The sequence below is a fragment of the Pterocles gutturalis genome, unplaced genomic scaffold, assembly GCF_000699245.1.
Source record: "Pterocles gutturalis isolate BGI_N339 unplaced genomic scaffold, ASM69924v1 scaffold6427, whole genome shotgun sequence".
Taxonomy (NCBI): domain Eukaryota; kingdom Metazoa; phylum Chordata; class Aves; order Pterocliformes; family Pteroclidae; genus Pterocles; species Pterocles gutturalis.
The window spans coordinates 59,941-84,330 of NW_010112598.1; the positions used below are offsets into that span (position 1 = coordinate 59,941).

General features: G+C 40.2%; 2 protein-coding genes across 3 annotated transcripts; both read left to right on the forward strand.

Moving 5' to 3' along the window:
• The first annotated feature begins 2,576 nt into the window (after positions 1-2,576).
• LOC104462243 (ovalbumin-related protein X-like) lies at positions 2,577-8,394 on the forward strand. 2 transcript variants are annotated; one of them, XM_010074108.1, is made up of 7 exons: positions 2,577-2,755; positions 3,326-3,391; positions 4,702-4,830; positions 5,589-5,706; positions 6,428-6,570; positions 6,889-7,044; positions 7,908-8,394. In XM_010074108.1, the coding sequence occupies exons 1-7, from the start codon at positions 2,588-2,590 to the stop codon at positions 8,307-8,309; spliced, it is 1,182 nt and encodes a 393-aa protein (XP_010072410.1). In that variant the 5' UTR covers positions 2,577-2,587; the 3' UTR covers positions 8,310-8,394. The 2 variants fall into 2 exon arrangements, with proteins under 2 accessions (XP_010072410.1, XP_010072411.1); XM_010074109.1 differs by having other exon boundaries at positions 2,588-2,755; positions 3,326-3,376; positions 7,908-8,309.
• A 9,878-nt stretch (positions 8,395-18,272) lies between these two features.
• Positions 18,273-23,105, forward strand: LOC104462244 (ovalbumin-related protein Y-like). Its single transcript, XM_010074110.1, has 7 exons — positions 18,273-18,440; positions 19,071-19,121; positions 19,729-19,857; positions 20,897-21,014; positions 21,250-21,392; positions 21,734-21,889; positions 22,704-23,105. The coding sequence occupies exons 1-7, from the start codon at positions 18,273-18,275 to the stop codon at positions 23,103-23,105; spliced, it is 1,167 nt and encodes a 388-aa protein (XP_010072412.1).
• The last annotated feature ends 1,285 nt before the right edge of the window (positions 23,106-24,390 follow it).

Consider the following 24,390-nt stretch of genomic DNA (forward strand, 5'->3'; position numbering starts at 1 on the left):
TCTCAACAGTTTAACCTCAGGTAAAAAAATTTGGTCTCACCTAGGTACAGAAATAGATGTGGCTGTGCTTTTAACAAGTACAAGCTATAAACCACACCAGTCCTTGGACTCCAGGAACATACTTCTGCATTTTGTCAGACCAAAACAACTTTCAGTACTATTTTGGTCTTGAAAAGTAAACAGAAAGTTTTGGGTTTGTTCTTACATGGAAAAAAAAAAAAACATTTCAAACCCCTTTGAATAGAATGACCATCCTGCAGCTGGCTCTGCTTGGAATTGCATTATTTTGGCAATATCAGATGGTCACTGTCCATAGCGAACCTCCTTCTGTTCCTCTGCACAGATGGTACAGTGAGTTGTCACACATATATCAGCCCTTCAGCAGTTAGCCCAGTATCCACTTTTGCCTTCACGCTCGGTGGGAGTGCTGTACTACAGTGCTTCCTGTACTTACAGTGCCATAGGGGAGAAGAAAAGGAATAGCTATGTTTTCAGAGACTGATGCACTTTTTTGCTCTCCCTGATAATACAAGACTCTTTCCTCAGCTATATCTGTGGATGCTCACTAACGATGGACTGCGGTGGGAATAGTTTTCTCACTCCCAGATCACTACACTATGACAAGGTCTTATTTTCCTGTAATATTTTGCAATCTTAAGCTTCACTTGATTGTGAGAATCACCTGATCCAATGTTACAGCTTGGTTTATTAAGAATGTATTATGTTTCACTGGATCTATTTATAACACCATTTTTTTTCTCAGTTTTTTTGCAATTGTTTTCCATTTGGCTCCAGTTGCCTATACGCTCCAATCAATTAACGTGTACATTCAAAAGAACTGCATGAAACATAGTTTTAGACTTGAACTCCAGTTGCTTTGGACAGCCTTGTAAGTTACAGCAAAAGCTTAAATAATTCAATTTTTTAAATTAGGTTTTCCTTCAATAAATAAAGTTTGACTTGCTGCAGACGGACTACCAGTCTGACATTGGTCTACTCAGTGTTTCAAAGTGCAATGAATCAAAAGGTCATGACAAAAGGTAGCGACTTTAAAGATGACTCCTTGAAGGCTAACAGTGGGAGTGTCTCAAATGGTACAATATATATCACCAACAACTCAGAGAATCTATTTAGGTTCAGCTGGCAAGCTGGATTATTACGTGGCTCTTTGAAGTTTGTGGGGTAAGTATTTCTCCAAGTAAAATATAATTTCTAATCTGTATTCTTTAATATGAAAAAAAAGTGATATTATGTTCAAGAACTTTAAGGTAAGTATAAGGCAGCTATGTAAAGAGACAGCATATACTGTAATTTTTACCTTGCCTTATCAATAAATCTTATACTGTTTGACTGTCAAATACTTTTAGGTGTGCAATATCTGAGTGTTTGTACACTATAGCTTTGAGTAGAAATACCTCTTTTTTCATTGAAACTTTAGTGTCACATTAAAACGGTTATTTTATAATTTTAATAATTATTTTGGGAATAAAGTAATTTCTCTTTTCTCAGTCTCACTCTCTGGAGAACACAGGTGAGGTACAGTATGACAAATCAGAGCCTGTGGTTCCACAGTCATTAGTGCCAGATGCCTCTCAGGTCACATAATCAACCACATCTGCTCTGAACTATGGATATGCTGCTATTCCTCCAACTTTAACTGTTTCAGAGATACAAGAACAGTATGCAGCTTTCTTGATCTCAGATTCAAAAGAGAGAATGACTGCAGGTTTCAATGAATATCCTTAACATGTCAAATTCATTTGCATGTACAGGACTTGCACCTGACTGAATGAATGCAGCTCTACCCTGTTTCAATCCGTAAACTTGTAAAACCCTGTGTTTACTATATATATGCTTGTGTTTTTTCTCAACAAAAAAAGCATCAGCAGGGATTAAATGTCTGAAATGGGACTCCAGGAAAGAAATCTCCTAAATCTATAGTTCAGCATCTAAGCAACTGGCTGGGTTTACAGGGCAACTTGCTCCCATTATTCCTATAAAATACAGTAAAGTAACCTGCAAATTTGTGGCTGGTTGTACTAAGCAACAGTAAGAATTCACTAAGAGTATAGCGAGTTGACTACATTTGATTTAAAGATCCAGAGGATGGCCCAGAGCAGCCACAGAAGACATGAAATATGAAGTTTGCATTGTCTCAGACATCATTCAGAGTCCTTTGGATGGCCATAGGGAAACTCATCCATTCAGTGTTATTTTTATCATATCGAAGCATGGATGAAACTATCATTTCCTGAAAGGCAAGTACATGACATGGGTTTTTTTAGGAAATAATTTGACTTCAGCACATTTCTTCACTTGAAAATCTCCCCTCAAAAACAACTTGATGATGAGCTAGTGTCTTGCTGAAAGAAACCAAACATGCATTCAGAGATAAATGGGTCGGGAGTTACAATATTTCTAGTGATCACAGAATTTGTAGGCTTCGTATCATTCATTGGTCCAGCATCACAAAACCAGCAATGAAGTAGCAGTTTCTGGGCTTTTGACAGTACTTTTTAAAGCAAGTGCTACATATCACCACTATACAGTCATATTTCTGTTTGCTTCAGACAACACTGATTTCACAATGGGCTCCATCAGCGCAGCAAATGCAGAATTTTGTTTTGATGTATTCAAAGAGCTGAAAGCCCACCATGCCAATGACAACATCTTCTATTCCCCACTGAGCATCATTGCAGCCTTGGCCATGGTTTATTTGGGAGCAAGAGGTAACACAGAGTATCAGATGGAGAAGGTAAGTTACATAAATGGATACAAACTTCTTTTGATCTTGTTCAACACAGCAACAGATTATCCATTTACATCTTGGGACTTTCTCCAGTTGAGGGAAGAAAGTCACATAGTCACATTTGGCATGGGCTTCAAACTTGACTAGAAAAAGAATGGCATTCCAGACCATGAGGTTTGGAGCTGGAGCTGAGTTTTCACTTGCCATTGCTCTTGCTTCAGCTTATATTATCTCACAGACCTGATTCCTTCCAGGTGTAAAAGACAACTTGTAATATACAAAAGATGAAACATTCAGAAAACAGGAGTCACAGTTATAAATACAATATATTAAGGTTGTATCTGGTTTACAGACTGAATACTGAAAAAGAAGGGATCTAAGCTGAGGATCTTAGTCACAAATATTCAGTGTGGCACATGCAGTAAAAAAACTGATTTAAAGCTCACATTAACTTCTCAGTTCATCTATGTGCTAATCAGACCTGGTTAGTCCAAACCTATATTTTCAATACAAACATCAGTGACTCTCAGTGGACTTCATGTATGGAATTTATTCTATTGCTACTTTCAATTGCAGGTTCTTCACTTTGACAAAATTGCAGGACTTGGAGGAACTATTCAGACCAAGGTACAGAAATCTAAGGTACATTTATTTCTCATTCACATTTTTCTCCTGAGAATAGATTGTTCTGACTGTGCTTCAGGTAGGTTCAACACCTTCCCATACCTTTGCTAGTGGTCCTAATTTAAGAGGTGTAAATTAAAAAAAACCCAACAAACAAAACAACAACAAAACCAACAACAGAACAAACCAGAAAAAGAAGACAGGCTGCACATGTTGCACTGTTCTGGCAAATTACAGGACAGGATAAGGTGCTTTGGGTACCAGGCTACCTCCTTGTGTAGATGAACATCTGCACACCTGATGGTGCTGCTGGGGGACAGCACTTGAAAGGGGCTCCGCACCTGCAGCAAGGGTACAGGAGTCAGACTTGCTGCTGAGACTCCAAAGTAGGGCAGGAAGATGCTTCAGAAGAAAAGAGCCCAGAAGCATCAAGGACTGGAAAGTCACCACACTCTTCTAAAAGCTACAGGACTTTTCCAGCCTCCAATTCCCACTGCTACCCTATCCATGAGGGGATCCAGTACCTTGTTATGGCCCGTGTGCTTTCCTCTGTATTAATCTGCTGCCTCTGTAAAGATAACAGAAGCCATGCTCCCTGGCCTGCTCCTATCCACTTGGGATCCACAAGCACAAGGTGGGATGTGCAAAGAACAAGAAGACCTTTTTTTTTTTTAAAAAAAAAAAAAAAAAGAAAATTAAAGGCAATATCAGCTAGATTTAGTGTCTGGTTAAGCCTTTAGAAAGGAGCAATTCAACATAATTCTCCTTCTTATAAAGTGACATCCGAGCCATGGTTTATCATTGTGTATTTTTCTTACATGCTCTTAGCCTGTGTCACGTGGAATGCTATTGTTGTGGCATTAGACAGCTGATCCATTTTTTCACTATATTGTGAGATACTTCCTGACTTCCTTGTCATCTAGCACTCTTCTCCCATCTGCAGCTTCAGCAGAAAACTGCCATGAAAATGCAAGCAGCTGGGAACTAGAGGCTCTATATCTATGACAGCTTGCCAATTGCATTCACTAACACTTGAATTTTTCTTTTTGTTGCCTCACTCCTGGGCCATACGGTTTCAGAATTATCACTGAAGTTTTCTGCTTGTTATCACTTAGAATGTGTCATCACATGCCATGAATCAATGGTACATCATTGGTTAGTTATATCGAACATCCCATCCCATGGAGCTTTTAGACTGTAGTACATGCTCATTTGCAAAGGTCCAAACATTGTGTGCTTTGCCATGTTATTTGTACCTTATACATAATTCTCCTCCTAGTAAAATAAGCTAACAGCTATACTTTTTTATCTTCTTAACAACAACTCAGTGTGGCAAGTCTGTGAATATCCACTTACTGTTCAAAGAACTTCTCTCTGATATCACTGCACCAAAAGCCAATTATTCACTCCACATTGCCAACAGACTCTATGCTGAAAAGACACGTCCAGTCCTACCGGTGAGTTGTACATTAGAGTGATTTCTTGCTAAACCCTGTATAAACCCATAATCCAGGACTGGCCAGAGTAGGTGATCTGTTAATCCAGTGGTCCCCACTGGTGTGGACTTCCACGATTTTTCCCTTTGCCACAGCCCTGACAATAGCCTCAATGGAAAGTAATTCCAGGCAAAAAGATAAATACAGTAATAAACAAAACTATTTGGTAATGTAATTCCCTTCTCCCCACTTAGTCCCCCAAAGCCTTTTCATTTTCATAGGTTGGTTGTTTTTTTTCAGGAAATAATTTGACTTCAGCACATTACTTCACTTGAAAGCCTCACCTCAAAAACAACTTTTGAAAGTATAAAAAACTTTCATTTGGCATTGTCAAAAGAAAACATACAAATATCCTAAATCAAAGAAATTTCTTACATTTAAAAATAAGGAAAAATGCTTTTAAAAAAGTGGACATCGTAAAGATAATAAAACACTCTCAAATGAATCTAAAACAGTGTTCTTGGATCAGGCTTTCTTCAATAAAATATTTAAACATTCCTAATATATACTCTTAACTGATTAAGTAACAAAAATATCAGATCTGAAAATGTCAAGGATCAAAATATTTTTTCTGGCCCAGTTTTAGCAGATTCTTCCAGAAGTAAGCAGCGAGAGTGGCCTAGTCATGGCATCACTGTAAAAATCCTTTTAGCCATACTTTATTTCACCTTCATACTGTTTTTAAAAAAATTACTAGACTACAATTGCTCTCTTCACAGATCTACTTAAAATGTGTGAAGAAACTGTACAGAGCAGGTCTGGAAATGGTCAACTTCAAAACAGCATCAGATCAAGCCAGACAGCTCATTAATTCCTGGGTGGAAAATCAGACAAATGGTAAGGTCAGACAAGATTTTGAAATATACTTCCCTCTTGCAACTGTATTTAAATTACTTCTGGAAAGACTAAACATTAGAGGAGAAATTTCCTCCTCCCACCACCCCAATTAGTGGATATTTTCCTGTGGGTAGGGATGACTTTATTGCACCTGTGTGGCAGTGACAATGTGTTTTAAACATATCTGGCAAAGGCAGGGATGCCAGGATATGCACACTTTATATGCACACTTTTTGTGTCTGAAGACCTTAACTCATGCAAGGTTAGTCCCAGCTTCTCTAGAACACTGGCATAATTTTACAAGCATGTGCTGGATGGGCAGGAAGTGGGAAAGGAATGGTTCCAGAACTTGTGTACATTTATCGTGCTGAGGTGGGAGGAAAAACAAGAGTGAAATGTGAGATAGAAGCACAGTGAGAAACAGAAAATCTATATCGCTGCTTCCCTCTCCTGTTTCTTCTTTTATATATAAATCTTTTTCTGAGCACTGGTTAGAAATATTCCCGGGGATGTATACCACTCTGGAACCTACCTGTCTTCTTGCAGAAATGTCTGGCCAGGTGCCAGTGGTTCTGTGTTAAATCCTCCTCAAGAACCTGAATTCCACACACAGACCTTTGAAGAAGAGGAAGTCAAGTCAAGCAGCAGCATGTCAACTCACCTCTAAAATGCAAGACTACTCCTATGAAACTTACCACTCTACCCTGCTTCTTTCCTAAAGGACAGATCAAAGATTTCCTTTCGTCAGGCTCTGTTGGTCTTGATACTGCGATGGTCCTTGTGAACGCCATTTACTTCAAAGGGATTTGGAAGACGGCATTTGAAGAAGAACACACTCGGGAAGTGCCCTTCAGCGTGACAAAGGTAGGGGGGGTACAGACACAGCTCCTGGCCAGGAAGCCAGGCTGTTGGCTTGCACAGGCAGCAGGCTGGATGTTACACATACATGATGCTGTGGGCATTGGCTGGGTGAGTTAGCTGGGCCCTTGCTGTCAGGTTTGCAAGAGCTGTGTCTGACCAGAGCACACCAGCAGGTGAGAGAGGAAAATGGAGACACAGCTCTTCTTCAAAGGCAACATGCTTGAAGATCAAGCCCTGTCCCTTTCATAGGCCTTACACATTTGCCTGCTTAAAGAAAAAACTGCTCCATGGTCATGTTGTCTTATGTTTCTGTTTTTGCAGCAAGAAAGCAGACCTGTGCAAATGATGTGTCAGAACAGTACCTTCAAAGTGGCAACGGTGGCTGCAGAGAAAATGAAGATCCTGGAAATTCCATACGCCAGCGGGGAGCTGTGCATGTTGGTGCTGCTGCCTGATGATGTCTCTGGCCTGGAACAGGTACAGCTCTGGCAGGGGAAGCAGAAGAGTTATCACTTCAGCGGGACTTGGCTACTGTCAGACCTTTTGCTGTCCATTTACATCCCAGCTACCCACACCAGGGCTGTGCTGGGCAGGCAAAGGGGGCAAAACAGCCCCCCAGGTGCTACGCTCAGACAGAGACCAGCCTCTGAGGAAAGTCTGGACTCAGTCTAATAAAATGAAAGTAAAGGAGTGTAGTGCTGCTGTAGCCCTGCAGAAGAGGAAGTATGCACTATCAGACTCTTTTTTTAATTGAGAGGTAATTTGACCCACCCCATCATATCAACTGTTGAGGAAATGTTGCTATAACTGATATGAATTAGGCAATCTTTGCAGGAATCAATCTTTTCAACTAAAGTTATCAAGGTGATACCAAATCACCAACCTTTACTCAAGGAAAGGAAAAAGTGATGCAGCCTGCATTACATAATCCATATTCCAGATTTTTTTTGGAATTATGATATAGAGTTATTAATGATGTAGAGAGTTTGCATTTGGTAGGTATTATCAACTGTAGTTAAATTTTCATGGCCTTTTATTGCAAGCTGACTGCTTTGCTAGGCTGTGAAACTGTTGTGCTGCACCTCATGGAACACAAGATTAGTTGGACAGAAGGGGATGTGTCAGGTGGGTAAGGAACCAAATAAAAGGACAGTGACACAGGCAGTCCGTCAGTGCCATATAATAAACTACAAGAAGGATGTTGATTGGATGCAGTTCAGGAACCATTCTGTTTTGTTTTGTTTTGGTTTGGTTTTTTTATGATAGCCTTGATTAAAATGAATGGTAGGAAGAAGTTGTATTTGCATCCCAGGCACTTCATTCCCTGTCTCTCTTTGCAGCTTGAGAACAAAATCAACTTTGAAAAACTTACACAGTGGACCAGCCCTAATGTGATGGAAAAGAAGAAAGTGAAAGTGTACCTCCCACGCATGAAGATTCAGGAAAAATACAACCTCACATCTGTCTTAATGGCCTTGGGTATGACTGACCTGTTCAGCCCATCAGCCAATCTCTCTGGCATCTCTTCAGCAAAGAGCCTGAAGATATCTGAGGCCATGCATGAGGCGTACATGGAAGTCAATGAAGAGGGCACTGAGATGGCAGGCTCAGCAGGGGTGATGGGAGACACCAAACATTTCTCTGAGTTTGAAGAGTTTAAGGCTGACCACCCTTTCCTTTTCTTGATCAAACACAACCCAACCAACATCATCCTCTTCTTTGGTAAATATTGTTCCCCTTAAAGAAAGAAAGACCTGGAAATAATGCTCCCCTCAGAAACAAAGCCCCTTTACCATACCGTTGTAGCATAACCTCATATCTTCAATATTTTCCCCAAGTGGAAATCCTCATGTAAGAAATGCCCATTTGGCAAACTTCCACAGCAAAGACATACCTGCAGGTGAGGAATCAGCAGCAAGTGTGTTTACTCCTTTCCCTTCTAACTCTTGTTTCATGATTGCTTGATTTGTGCAGAATCTGAGCCAATAGAGAATAGAGGCACCCAACAGCCAGGAAGAGGTCAAGAGACTTTCACTCGAGAAAGAAGTTGCAGGTGTGACTCCAGCTCTTTGGGTGTTCATTACATGTAAAGCCATGGGCTGTGCTCATCCCATTCCCTGGTAATGTCCTGCTGGCAAACATGTGGTGCTGTTCCTGAAACACAGGTTTTGAGATCTCCAGTCTGGAGGAGATCCTTGTGGATAAGATTCTGCTATGCAGGTTATTGACTGGTGCCTACGTAAATTTTAAATTTTTTTACTTAGCTGTTGGGAAATGGTGTACATGTCCACTATCACCAGAGTTGTCCTCTCACCATGAATTCCTCACCTAATTCTGAATTTCTTGTAGAGGTTCTCCAAAGTCATGGAGAGTCTCCCTTCCACTTCAGAGAGTGCAAAGAAACCTAACTTTATGTAAGTGCAGTTATGTCTTCTCACAGAGTGTCAATTCGAAGCCTAAAACATGGATATCTGGATAATCCAGATGATCCAGAACTCATTGACCACCACCAGGCAAAAAAACCTGACTGAATTCTTGTTTAAAACATTGGAAGACACTTCAAATTTGAGAACATTTTGATTTTTCTGAAAAATCCCGCAAGTGGTATTAAAGAATCTGATTTTTCCATGGGAGTTTTGTGAAAAAACACAGCTTTCAAAATAATCCCTATCTTTGTTGAACTTGCTTAGCAAGTAAACTTCCATAAGTCCCGGGAAAGCCTTCAGGTGAAGTTCAAAACTTGAGTACATTATTCTGCCATGAATGCAGCTGGCCTTCTTTGTTCCCATAATAGTCCAAGGCTACATCTCTTGTTTTTAATAAATAGATGAGAATTGTAATATTTTCTGTCTTTTTCTTCCTATGTGTCCATTGCCATCTGCAAATATGGATATATTGGCTCCATACCATGTCCTATTTTCATTCTAATCATACATTATTGATTTTGATGTATACAGGGTTTTTTTGTGGGGGGTTAACATAATAAAAGAAAATCACAAATGCTTGTCATGACAATTATATAAATTTTCTTGAGGACAAACCCTTAAAAATATCATTGCATTGGTAACTGTTGTGAGTAAAATGGGATTTTGTACAAAATCCTTTTTTTAGAATGAATAAAGCATGTAGACATGAAGTTCCCTAGGCATTTATGAAATGCCTAAATGCACACATCTAGAGTTTGATTCCTTTCTGTATTACAGATTACCAAGAAATAACCCAATGGAATACTAATTTATTCTTATGTATTTTTCAGTACAGTTACAATGGGTATTAAAGATGCACTGAAAATAGTCTAGTAAACATTTCAAGCAACAACTATTCCAGCAGCTCTGCCATTTTAGATGATGAAATAATCTGAAAATCATATAACTCAAAAGGCATAAGAAATAATAAGCAGACAAAGACTACTAGGCAAAGAATATTAGGCAAAGCATTTCCCCATTAAGAATCCTAAGAGGAGGAACTCTGTTGTTAGTGTTGGCTATTTCCACATTAGCACATAGTGTGGTATGATAAAAGCAGACCTGTAGAAGAAAGCAGCTGGTGCTACAGGTCTTACACCCATGTTATTTGAGTATCATTAGGATATTTGTTTTCAGTGGTAAAAACAGCTATTTTAACAAGTATACTTTAATTTTTGTTCTTTAGAAATGAAAGCAGTGATATAAACAGTTCCATGAGATGCAAAATGTCAACATCTCTCAAGGTTTATCATAAGCAGTTTATTCACCTTTTGCATCTCTTGCAGCCAGAAGCAGTTGATCCAGTCTGTTAAATTTAAAAGCCAGTGCACTTAAACAATAAGAAGACTTGACAAGGGTTACATTTGCCTTCCTATGATTATTAAACTGGAAAGTGCTTAAAGTACAAAGAGATGCCTCAGTGACCAACGTTGTTTCCAGAATGACAACAAAGGTTAAAATTAAGGAATGGGAAAAAAGCAAAGGAGCCATGAGGCTTACAAGCAAATACAAAGCTTCCTCTTTCTCAAAAGGGAAAACAGGAGGCAGCAAAAAGTGCAAATTCAGCAATACTGAACCAAACCTGCAACGAAGTAGCAATGGCTAGGACCTGGCCCCGGCCACCATAGACCAAATAGCCATGATGTTTAAAGGGCAGTGGAAAAGTGTTCCCTGTGAAGGGGGTAGCAGACCTGGCCAGTGGGATGAAGCTGTGGCCTCTGAGCTCTCAAAAACCTTGGTGGGTTTTGAAAGAAGCAGCCCTTCCTGTGTCCCAGAGAGATGAGGTCTATGGTTAAGCCTCTCTGTCCCCTCGCCCACCGAGCAAGCACTCAGTGGAGAGGTGCAGGTGCTCCAGGAGCATGCTGGACCCTGTGCTCTGCCTGAGCACCTCTGCACTTCCACCTGGCAGGTTTCATTTCCATGGCATGCTTCTGTTTCTCACAGCAATAGACAGCTGAGTGTATTTGCTAAAAAAAAAAAAAAAAAAAAAAAAAAAGGGCGGGGGGGTGTCAAAAATCTTAACAATATTAAAATGCTCCAAAAGAATTTATTTTTAAAAAGACAAAAATAAATAAACCTTGAAAACCTTCTTGTTGCTACTGCCATTTTTGTTGTAGCCCTCCAGAGATTTCTGGCATTTTTGTTTGCTGAAATATTGAGACCCTCTTTCTCTGACAGACTGCTGTGCAGCACCAGACAGAAGGCTTGGCAGGTAACACATGGGGGGCAAGACAACGTCTGAAATCATCTGCACCTCTTGGTGCAACTAACACACCTCCAGAAAGCACAAAGAGAGGTCCAAGGGCCTTCCACTCTGAGGAGACATTGCTCCCTGTACAACATAGAAAGAGTACTCCTCTGTGGGACTTGCCATACGCTCCCATTCCAAGTGCCTCATCTACACCACAGTACTTTCTTTGCACATTAATGTGCAAGAACCCTCCTGTCTCCATCTCCCTTGAGATCCTCCTCTACATATAACACAAAATCACAGAACAGCTGAGATTGGAAGTGACCTCTGCCGATTCAAGCTTGCTCCTTCAAGCAGGGTCAGCTACAGCAGGTTGCTTGGGATCATGTCCTGCTGGGTTTTGAACATTTCCAAGGATGGAGACTCCCCAGCCTCTTCGAACAACCTGGCTTTACCTCTCTTCCCATAAACAAATCGATTTTCTTATGTTCAAATTGAATTTATGCTATTTCAAGTTGTGCCCATTCCCTCTTGCCTGTTCACTGGAGAAAGTCTGGCCCCATCTTCTTTTCACCATCCCACCAAGTAAGTTATGCTTATGGATAGATCCCTCCGGTACTTTCTCCTTTCCAGGGTAACAATTCCTATCTCTCTGAGCTTCTCCTCTCATGACAGATGCTTTAATCACTTCATCATCTTTGTGGCTCTCCTCTGGTCCTGCTCCAGTACATCTACATCTCTTTTGTACCAGAAAGCCCTGAGATGGATATAGTGCTCCAGCTGTGGTCTCACCAGCGCTGAGCAGAGGGGAAGGATCACCTCCCTTCACCTGCTGGCAATGCTTTTTCTAATGCAGCCCATGATATGGTTGACTTGCTTTGCCACAAGGACACATTGCTGACTCATGGTCAATTTGGTGTCCACCAGGGCCCCCAGTTCTTTTCTGCAAAGCTGACATGATGGCCTGGACCTTTGTGCAGTGACATTTCTCCTCTCCTTTTCTGCAACAGCCTTTTCCTGCAGGGGAGGCAGGAACATGCCAGGAATATTATTAAGAAGCTCAGCAGGCTACTAGTCAGAGGAGAGGAAAGCTTCATGGAAGGATGTGTGTGTTGAAACAAACCAAAAGACTAGTTTATTGTATTTTGTGCAAAAGAAAAATGCTATTTTTCCTGGGATCAAGTACCAAGATAACTGTCATTCTGGGCAGGCTTCCAGTGAGCGGTGGCAGGTAAAGTGACAGGCTCTGTGACATGAGCAGTGCTAGTCACAGGCTGTCACCAACAGTCTTCTCTGGGGGAAGACCCCGCTAACTAAGCTCCCAATGGCACAGCCAGTAAACTAGTTGTGCCAACGCCAGTGGCCACCAGTCCTGTACCATGTGTATACTAGGTGCAAGGGCCTGATTACAATGCTGCCTCTTTAGGACCCAGTGAGGTGAGACCATCTACAGCCTCACCATGGCTGTTGGCTGATCCCAGGGACTTGAGGGATGAATAAGGGACTTCACACATACTGTTGTGACATAAAGGGACTGCTGTGTGTGCTGGTCCAGAACCTGTATAGCAGCAGACCCTGGATGCTGTGTGCACTGCTAAGCAAATGTAGTAAGTGTGAGAGACTTGGGACCAAGGCCATCATAGGTTCCTTCTGAAGATGCCTTCACTGGAGAAATCCACTCTGCCAACACTGATATCCTTGTCACAGTCTGTGAACAATCAAAGCAGCACTGCAGGCAACAATGTCAGTCTCTTCAGTATGGCACAGCACTGCTGCAGAAAGATGCCAGGTGGGCTATGAGCTCCCGTCTGAAGGAGCTTGACCAGACACCTCATTTTCTTCAGACTGGGGAAAGAATACAGTCCTACAGGAAAACTAAGAGAGAAACCATCATTGATAGCTACAGCACCAAGTGTGCAATGGCAGCTAACTTTTTAAACAATCACTGGCAGCCACTCTGAGCAAGACAAACACAAGACAATAAACATGCTCCTTCCTTCTGGCAAAAAAACAGCAGCATGGATGAGAACAAAATCTTGAGTTCTATGTGGGTTTTTGTGATTGGATGAGAGGTTTTGGTCTGTGAGCTGACCTGGACTTCGTATCCTTTTGGAAAGGCTCAAATGTCCAGGAGTCTGTTGGTTTAAGGGACAGCTCCACAATGAAATGTCTGGCAGAGGAAAGGGCAGCAGAGCCTTAGCTGACCTCTTTCTTTGGGACAAGCATTGTCGAAACAAGGACATGTGAAAAAACACATCCATTTGTGTTTGTGCTGCATTACACAGCTGTGCTGGACAGGGCAATCCATTATCTTTTATCCCAGGAAGCATTTCAACTACAGGAAGGTTTGCTTAATTTCACTAGACTCCATGACAGATCTAAACTTGACGAGTAGACTATGCAGACTTACAATTCTGCACTGATGGCTGATCGTGATCAAGATTTGTATTTACTTATGGAATTATTTTGTTGCTTCTGCAACTTGCTTTACCTTAATAATTCATTTGTCCAATAAAAAATAGAAATGCTAACTAAAACAGTAAACTGGGTTGGGTACTAATATGTTTCTGGAGGAGTGTACTGCCCTTTCTCTACTGGGAAATAAAAAATTCCTTTCATTAATGACTATATTCAACTCAGACGTATTTTGAAAACCATGCCATTGCTAACAACATTAATCAAACACAGGCTGTCTATGATGATCGAAATGAGACTCAGGTAGATGGTGCACAAATGCCAAGGTGGCTCACATACTGTGAGCTGGAGTGTACCACAAGACAACTTGATTGCCAAGGAAAAAGATTCAAGGCATGCTCAAAAGTCTGAAGTGACAGCATAAAACATACTGGCTAATCCTTTGAATTCTGAGCTGTAAGTATAAAACAGTGGACCATGGCTGTGAGTGTTAAAGCTTGTTTGAACAGAAACAAAGCAGCCCTAAGCAGGAAAGGCAGAAGGGGCAGCAGCCACAGGAATGGCTTGCAGTTTTGGGAGCACTCTCAGTTGTGTGGTTAAAGGTATTCACCATGTATAGATACGTTCACCCACTTGACCTCTCCTTCCTCCAGCGTGATGATACCATTTTCACCTAAACCAATTTACGTGCTGCTTCTGTAAGAGAACAGCTCATTCCCTTTATAATAGATTTGTGGTGATGGGCCACAAATGTGAGGTGACGCTAATGACCTTTCCTCAAAAGCACTGTCACTGCACAGCAATGGCTGTAGCAGACTGGCCTGGCCTATAAACTGTGCCATGTAAAGTATGTCAGTACACCAGTCCAGACTGAGCTCTTAACGATTATTATTGCACTAGCATCTTCAGCTGAATGGGACGAATAAGGACCATATTAGGGAGGAACGGCATGGAAGATTCAAAGGCTTTCCACTTGCATAGACAACTAAAAGGGTTAAGGAGTCCACCTCTTCTTTCCACAAGCATAATTTGTTCTAGACAATTTCAGAGGCATTTTGTGTATTGACTTTGGATTTCTGTTTTAAAATCACATGGCATTTAGAGAGGTCAAAGTAGTTTCTTTTATTGTCTGTTCATTCTTTTATTTCAAAGAAATTATGCGACTGCTTTATGCTTGCTATTGTATATTATGACTGTCCTGCAGACCATGAATGTTTCTTCAACTAGTTTGTTCACCTGATGTGCCATGAAGTTACTCGTGGAAGATCTGTAAGAATGGTCTCTGTGTGTACAAAAGGCACATTTTGAACCTGGCACCTGGTGCTAGGTGACCTGTGGAGAAGGAAAAGAACAACTCCCCTTAAACCACCCTTCAAAATTCTATCAGTGAGTTCAAATCCTTTCCTGGTAACACCTGCCTGGGGTCTAAATATCCTGATGTCTGAATTTAAATAGCAACAGAAGCCTTGTCTTTCTTCTCTGCTCAACCCCTCTTTTTCCAACACACCTTTCTTCCACTCTGTAATTCATTTTTATACAGATGCTCTGAATATTGTTTTTGAAATTAATTGGTATTCCCACAATACGCTCACTGAAGGTTTTGTTCCATTGATGTGTTGCACAGACTGTGACTATGCGTGAGTTCCTCGAGTTAGATTGCTCTGTGAGGAAAAACTGTGCTCGTTAAACACAGTGTTTGTGGTCTTTTACAATACAGGCTGTAAGTAGCACAGGGAAACTACATAGAAGTTTTTGCAGAATAATCTATTTCAATATTATTAAATTTGGCAACTAACAGTTGAAGGATGTGCTCTTTCTCAAGTTCCTCTGTAGCAGAAGTTTCTCCATTCCTCAGCAAGAGCTAAGGATTCTGGTGAGAAGAAAGACTAGGGATAGTGGTAGTCCAGCCAACAACAGGAGAGAGAAAATTGCAATAAGTATAGCATAGGCATATCATAGCAAGCAATCCTGCTTATGCTGATCTTATCAAGTTTTTCGAGTTCAGAGAATGGCGACTCTGAGAGGGATCTGGCCTGTCAGTACTCATTATGGAGGAATATTAAGGAAATTTACTCAAAATTCTTGACAGACATTCTGCAAGATGGAATTTCTCATGTCTTTTTTTTATTTTCACTAGCCATGACACACCATTTGCTTCCATAACCAAATCATACTTACTATTCAACTTACAATGAACAGCTTTTATAAATATTTTTGCTTCATCTATTTCAATATGCTCCGTCCTTTCCTGTGAGGTTTCACATGCTATGATGAATTAATCACCCATTCTGGAAATTTTAGGGTAAAATCCTTTCATTTAGGCATTTTTTTTAATTAAATGGACATATTCCAAGTAAAAGTGCATGTCTGACACTGAGCTCCATCCATCACTTTATTTGGTAAACATAGAACAGGCAGCATGGGGCGTGTCACAAAATTACAGAAGATATATTTCAAGGAGTTCAGCAAGTCTCCCCCAAGTGCAGCTGAGAAGCTGTACTGTTACCTTCACAGGTGAACCTGATAAGGTAAGCATTTCTTTTTGACTATGATTTAAATTTTAATCTGCAACTTTAAAAAACAATATCTCTTACAAAACTTACAAAAAGATTTATGAAACCTTTTATTTATGGCCTTCAATATAAGTTGAAGAAACAAATGATTAAAGGATGCCTCCTGCAGAAACCTCATTTCACCTTCACATGTGTTCTGCACTATTTTACTGTTTCACATTCTGCCACGCATAAAGTCAAAGTATTTGTTTGTATGAACCAAAGCTTTGTTTACTAATTCTTCCACATTGAAAAGCTGGTGATATGCTATGACAGCCTTTCTTCCTTCTTTCTCTGTCCCTTTAATTTTTCATTTACAATTAAAAGACAAAACTGAATTTGTTTAAATTCAAGAAGATGCAACTAAAGCTCAGTTGCAGGGTTTATGGAAGACATAGGCTCATAGAATCATAGAATCATTAAGGTTGGAAAAGACCTCAAGGATCATCAAGTCCAACCCAGCACCACCTAACTCCGATTGGACATTATTTGAATTAAATTAAGAAATGCAGCATGTTCAGGTGACCTCAGCATACTGCAGCTCTGTGTTATCTTTACTGGTTACATTTTCTAAAATTTAAAAGAAAAAAAAACACAAACATTTGCTTCATGATTAGGTTTCTTCACCAAGACCACAAATGGAGCTTAAATCCTAAAATATAATAGCTAGCAGACTTGGTAAATAATAAAAAAAATCTACCTTTCCAACTCTAACTATTCTATGATTCTATGATTCTTATTTCACCTACATAAGTGGTCCAATTTAGAAAGAGATTGAAGATCCCTTCTAGCAGGGGAACATCTAGATGCACTGTTGTTAAAATCATCCCACATTTAGAGATGACTGTCACCTGAATGTGTTGATTCCATAGGGACTGTGATACACATGGCACATTATCCTGGATTTTGTTCTCTAGCAGCCACAGAGGGAAACAAATTAAAGTTTGCACTGCTTAAAGACTCCCAAGAGCTCTGTGGATGCAACGGGGAAATTCCACCCTAGCAAGGTTCTCTCTGCTTCGGTCAAGATGTGGGAAGTTTTAAGTGGTATAAACACTACACTGCTGCATTAGACTTTACAATACTGTATTTTCTACTGTATTTACTAAAAAATCTTCACTTCTTTACTAAAAAAATCCATCCCTTCAGTGTTAGATGAAATGCTAGGTGCTGAAACTACAGGGAAAATTTTACAAGAATTACAGAAACAGGGCAGAAAAAATATTTAAATATTGAAGATGTGAAGTGCTCTGCAAATTAAACACAAGGCTAAACAAGCACTGTCTTATTAGAAGGTGGATTTTATGAAAAAGGTGATAATAAAAATTAAAGAACACTTTTTGAAAACAGAGTGAGATACAATTGAGTTAACAATGAATATTAACATGTACTAGTTATAGATGTTTGTCATAAACTGGATGAATTTGAGAAATCATTTGCAGTCTCCACTGCTGTGCCTATTTTAAAAAATGAAGGTAACATTGCCAACATTTGAGACCTCGGACAAAATGGGTGGTGTAAGAACCTATCTTACATTTACACTAGGCTGAAATTAGAGTATGTCTAGCAAAACTTACACTGTTGCTTCAGACTTGCACACTGTATACCAGAATTAACTGCAGTTTGGATCATAGAGGGCTGATCTGTTAACTGACCTTAAAAGTGATGTTAAAATCTATAGTGAAGAACCTGGCTTGGAGTCTCAAAATAATGAAGATTCTGAGAACAAATCTATGTGTGTTTTGAGAAGACGGTTAATGAGCTTCTTTCAAGGTAAATAATAATCTTTGCAACATTTTCAACAATACGGTACACATGTACAGAGAAGTAGAACTACAGTTTCAAATAAAAGAATCAGCAGCCTATGCACAACTGGTAGTTACCCAGAATTTGTTCAAGAATACAAAAGCATATCTGCTTTTTAAATCCATACCACAGGATTATATTTGCTGAAAAAGGAAAAAAAAACCTTTGCACGAAGTTCAGGGGTTCAAGTGGACTGACTTTCTTGCTTTACAATTAATGTATTTCATCATAATAAGTAAAACTCTTTCTGATTACTTCAGAAACACCGATTTCATAATGGGCTCCATCAGCGCAGCAAATGCAGAATTTTGTTTTGATGTATTCAAAGAGCTGAAAGTCTACCATGCCAACGACAACATCTTTTACTCCCCGCTGAGCATCATTTCAGCCCTGGCCATGGTCTATCTGGGAGCAAGAGGTAACACTCAATCTCAGATGGAGAAGGTAAGTTACTTACATGGGTGTAAAGTGACCTCTACCTGTGCTTGCTGTTCTTTCTAACAAATGTCACTGAAATGTATTAACCACTGATGAGGTTCTCACCAGTTTCAATGCACCAGAACTAAGCCAAAGTCACAAAAGGGAGAACTGGATTGAGAGTTATTTAGGGAAAATACCAAAACAGATGTATATTTTCACTATAAGGGACAGTTAGTTTAGACTTAGAAAAGAAAAACATACTGAGGGCAATAACAAAATGGATTACCAGTCAGCAATATTTTTCTTCTAAATTCTGACATCTTCCAGATAATATGATCAGATTTTTTTTTAATATATAGAAAAGATAAATACGAGGAAGAGGGAATATTATTAGCAGTACGTTATATGTAACTCAGTTAATTTCAAGACATTCACTAGAAAAAATATCCTTTAAAAAAGAGTGATATTTACAGTTTCTCAGAAGGCCACAGAGGGTATAAACCAGTTGCAAGCTCACTTGTAAATTTTCAGTTCACCCATGTTCTCAGCTAGTGCTTTTTTCTTCTGAGCCAACAGCTTTACCTCAAGCATTGTGTGTAGATCATCAATTTTGGTCACGCTTGTCATTTCTACCACTGTCATTTTCTTTTGCAGGTTCTTCACTTTGATAATGTTACAGGAGGTGAAGACACTACTGACTCCCAGGTAGAGAAAAAACTTGATCTCCCTTTCAGTCTTGTTTTCTCGTCAGAACAAAACTAGAACTGTTCTGCCTCCCATCCTGGCAGTTTCAGACCCTATCAAAAACTATGTCAATGCTCTCAAACCAAGGAGATCTGTGGAGGAGGGAAGGAGGGTGCAACTTACCTATTAGTTAAGAACCAGGGAAAGAAGGCAGGTTGCCCATCTTGCACCAGAACAAGTGACAGTGTGGGCAGGATGCCTTCCTGGGCAAGTGCTGCTGGGAGCAGAAGGGGAAGGGGCTCAGCACCTGGAGCCAGGGTACAGCAGTCAGACTTGCAACTGAGAGACTCCAAAGCACAGCAGGAAGATACTGGGCAGAGAAGAGCCCAGAAATCTCAGTGACAGCAACACAACTGCACTCTTAAAAAAGCACATTTCAGGTGACTTATCTTAAGGATGAACTTGTTGGTGCTATGCACCATCGCCACAGCACCTGCTGTCCCAAAGGTGGGGGGGGACTCCACTGCAGCATGACTCTTACTGACAGGGACAATCCTTTAGGGTCTTATTTCCTAGATAAGAAGGAGCTAATGCAATGTATCTTCTTATTTTCACGTCATCACCTCAGTGTGGCTCTTATGAATACATCCACAATACATTCAAGAATTTCCTCACAGACATCACCACGACAAATGCTACATACTCACTCAAGATGGCTGACAAACTCTACATTGAAAAAACATACCCTGTTCTTCCGGTGAGTTTTACTGTGATCTGACTTCAGTGAGATTCCCCCTAAAGGCCCTGCCACAGCTCTGCCCTAGAGAAGCACCACCACCAATAGTCCACTGTCTGTTGATGAAGAGGTTGTTGTGAGCCATAAGGGGAACTGGTTCAGAACGAGTTTGAACCTTCCTGTGGCTGTTAGGTGGTGGCAAGGCAAAAGTATAATGGCATAAAATATGCCCATGTTGCAAGAGTCACAGAGAATAATCAAGATTGTTTTTAATTTGCTAAAAAATGGCTTTTAAAGAAAAATGTAACTTTTAAGGCAAATGAAATACATTTTATGACTTGAATGCATGCAGCCTGAAATTGTCAAATATGGATTTTTTCAAAGCCAGATATCAAATCTTCCCAGTAAAAGGAAGCTTTGGTTTTGAAATCTAAGAATGTGAGAATACAGTATTCAAAATAGAAAGTGGGCACAAAGAGAAGGAAATAAACATTGTCTGTCCTTAAAAATGCTTGTTAAACAGGAAGTGTTTCAGTAAAACAAAGAAAATACTTCAAAATTTTAACTTAGAATCCTATCTGAAACAAAAGTGCCAGACCTAAATATGTGAAGTAGTCTTTCTTGTCCAGCTTTAAGGTTCAGTTACAGGAAGACAGCTGTGACTGACCTGTTCAAACACAGGGGTAAAAGTTCACTGTTATTTTAACCATTCTGCTTAATTTCAGAGTCTTGCACTTCTGTGCTGGTTTTGGCTGGGATAGAGTTAATTTTCTTCATAGTACCTAGTATGAAGCTATGTTTGGATTTGTGCTGAAAACAGTATTGGTAACACAAGGATGTTGTCATCACTGCTGAGCAGTGCTTACACAGAGTCAAGGTTTTTCTGCTTCTCACACCACCCCACCAGTGAGTAGTCTGGGGGTGCACAAGAAGTTGGAGGGGACACAGCTGGGACAGCTGAACCCAACTGACCAAAGGGATATTCCATACCATATGATTCATATGTTCATACATTTTCAAGTTCTCATAAGTCTGACAACTGTAATCCTTCTCCTCATAGGAATACTTAAAGTGTGCAAAGAAATTCTACAAAGCAGAGCTGGAAGAAGTTAACTTCAAAACAGCTACAGAGGAAGCAAGACAGCTTATTAATTCCTGGGTGGAGAAAGAGACAAATGGTAAGGACTAAAAATGGGTAGCAGATATTTCCCCTACCTACCACAATCTGCACCCTTGTCTTCCGCTCATCATAATGTCTAGAAAAAGTGGGTCAAGCAAGAGCAGGTTGCTTATTGCTATGAAAACAAAACCCCACAAAGTGGCACTCTACACCCCCATGCCCTTCATTGCAGGTATTGGTGCACACTAGAGGATGTGTATCTTACCACTCTCTACCATGCTTCCTTCCTAAAGGACAGATCAAAGATTTCCTTGTGTCAGGCTCTGTTGATCTTGATACTGCGATGGTCCTTGTGAATGCCATTTACTTCAAAGGGATTTGGAAGATGGCATTTGAAGAAGAAAACACTCGGGAAGTGCCCTTCAATGTGACAGAGGTAGGAGGACACAGAGGTAACAGGCCACAGACACAGTTTCTGGCCAGGACAGCTGTTGGTTTACAAAGCCAGCAGTCTGTGTGTTACACGTACAACCTGTTGCTGTCACGGGTTGGGTGACAGCGCAGGGGTCTAAAGCCAAAGAGTCTTTGCAAGAGCTGTGTCTGACCAGGCTTTCAGGGCACACCAGCAGGTGACTGAGGAAAATGGAGACACAGCTCTTCTTCAAAGGCAACATGCTTGAAGATCAAGCCCTGTCCCTTTCATAGGCCTTACATATTTGCCTGCTTAAAGAAAAAACTGCTCCGTGGTCATGTTGTCTTATGTTTCTGTTTTTGCAGCAAGAAAGCAGACCTGTGCAAATGATGTGTCAGAACAGTACCTTCAAAGTGGCAACGGTGGCTGCAGAGAAAATGAAGATCCTGGAAATTCCATATGCCAGCGGGGAGCTGAGCATGTTGGTGCTGCTGCCTGATGATGTCTCTGGCCTGGAACAGGTACAGCTCTGGCAGGGGAAGCAGAAGAGTTATCACTTCAGCGGGACTTGGCTACTGTCAGACCTTTTGCTGTCCATTTACATCCCAGCTACCCACACCAGGGCTGTGCTGGGCAGGCAAAGGGGGCAAAACAGCCCCCCAGGTGCTACCAGGTGCTCAGGCAGAGACAAGCCTCTGAGGAAAGTCTGGACTCAGTCTAATAAAATGAAAGTAAAGCAGTGCAGTGCTATTTATTCTAGCCCTGCAGAAGAGGATGTTGCTATACGCACTGACTTCCCTCAGGTACCAAAACCAGATGTGCTAGCAGGATTTTTTTTTCATTTCGAGTGATGTCGATATTCCAGGAGAGCACTCAATGGTTTGCTAAACAAGAAAAGTTTATCCAAGGGGAAATAAAAAAAGGAAGTGATGAGGAAAGCATTCCAAGAGCTGACTAAAAGACAAATGGGAAAAGTAGCATTAGAAAGGAACTAAGATGAGGGAAGGGATCAATAAAACGTGTTCCAGGAGGAACAATTTTGGGGCCAATTTGATTTGATGTTGTCAAGAAGTGTATTTTCACAAAAAAAAATGCCTTGTTTTGTTGAAAAAATTTTCAGATGACAAAGTTTTGGACAACTTCATCCAGACAGATGAGAGATAGGCTGTAGTCAGGAGGAAGCATACAGGATAAACAAAAACATTTAAGATTAAGTATCAGTTGTACTCTGTACACAAAGTAAATTGAAAGAAATAGTAAAAAGTTGTTTAAACACAGAGATTAAGGCCATTGCACTCTTGTCTCAGGCGTTTCATTCCCTGCCTCTCTTTGCAGCTTGAGAACAAAATCAACTTTGAAAAACTTACACAGTGGACCAGCCCTAATGTGATGGAAAAGAAGAAAGTGAAAGTGTACCTCCCACGCATGAAGATTCAGGAAAAATACAACCTCACATCTGTCTTAATGGCCTTGGGTATGACTGACCTGTTCAGCCCATCAGCCAATCTCTCTGGCATCTCTTCAGCAAAGAGCCTGAAGATATCTGAGGCCATGCATGAGGCGTACATGGAAGTCAATGAAGAGGGCACTGAGATGGCAGGCTCAGAGGAGGTGATGGGAGACATCAAACATTCCTCTGAGTTTGAAGAGTTTAAGGCTGACCACCCTTTCCTTTTCTTGATCAAACACAACCCAACCAACATCATCCTCTTCTTTGGTAAATATTGTTCCCCTTAAAGAAAGAAAGACCTGGAAATAATGCTCCTCTCAGAAACAAAGCCCCTTACTGTAGTATTGTAGTATAACCTCATATCTTCAATATTTTCACCAAGTGGAAAGCCTTCAGTATCTAGGGAGATACTACTGAAGAAGTTTGTGACTTTTCAGATCTTTAGGTGCAGGTATTTCCGCTCACACAATCTGTATTCAGGACTTACATCCAGGATTGAATGAGAATTTCAGGATGTAGTTTAGGAATATTTCCCATTGTCATGGAGTATCTTGAGAGACAGGGCGAGTGTTTTGATTTTTGTGAGAAATCCTGCCACTGCTATTGAGAATCTGGTTTCTCTGTAGGAGTTCTGTGAAATAAATACAGCTTTCAAAATAATCTGAATAGTTCTGTTGCATATGCTGGGCCACCATCCTTGAATTGATGCCTGGACAACTTCAGCAAGACATTCTTCTTTGTGCTGCACGTACTATAAGGCTGTGTCTCTTGTTCTAAGGGAACATACAAGAAGTCTACCATTTCTTCATAAATCATAATCTCCAAATACGTCTTCCTGACTGATATAATTTCCCATCTTCATTTCAGTGACATATAATTGATTTTCTGAATGTTAATTGGTGGTCCTTCTATTTATTCTAATAAAAGCACTGCAAACTAAACATGTCATTATCTGTTCTCTTACTGTACCACACAGCCTGAAACATGTTACCATAGGTAGTGATTATCGACAAGAAGTGGTTTAGACTAGGGTTTAGATCCTATTTTCAAAACCAGAACATACCCATACATGAAGTAACTGTGCAACTTAAGAACATTTTTTAAAATTTTGAGCTTAAGCAAGGTAAACCCTACAGCTCCTATTATTACCTTGAGCTTATCTCCATATAGCATTAAATGACTGAATTTTTTAGTTATTAAATAACTAAATTATTTGAATTTGTCATTTTATTTCCAAATATTTTAAAAGAATTTCCCCTAAGTGTCACCAGTAAATATATCAAGGTGATGCCTAAGAGATATATCTTCAAGAGTGTTTGTCTTAAAAGGTGGACTGCCTCAGCTCTCTAATACCCACAAGAATCATATAAAGAAATCTTTCTTATGACCTCTTGATGTGATAATCCTCTAGAAATGTTATTTCCTATTTCACAGGAAACAGGAAACCTTTCCCTTCCTTAGAGGGAAGGTTCTTTAGGTTACCATTTATCCAATTTAAAAGATTATTAACGTTAATTACTGAGTTAAGCAATCTCCCTTCTGCTGGGATACACATGCAGAACTGCAAATTAC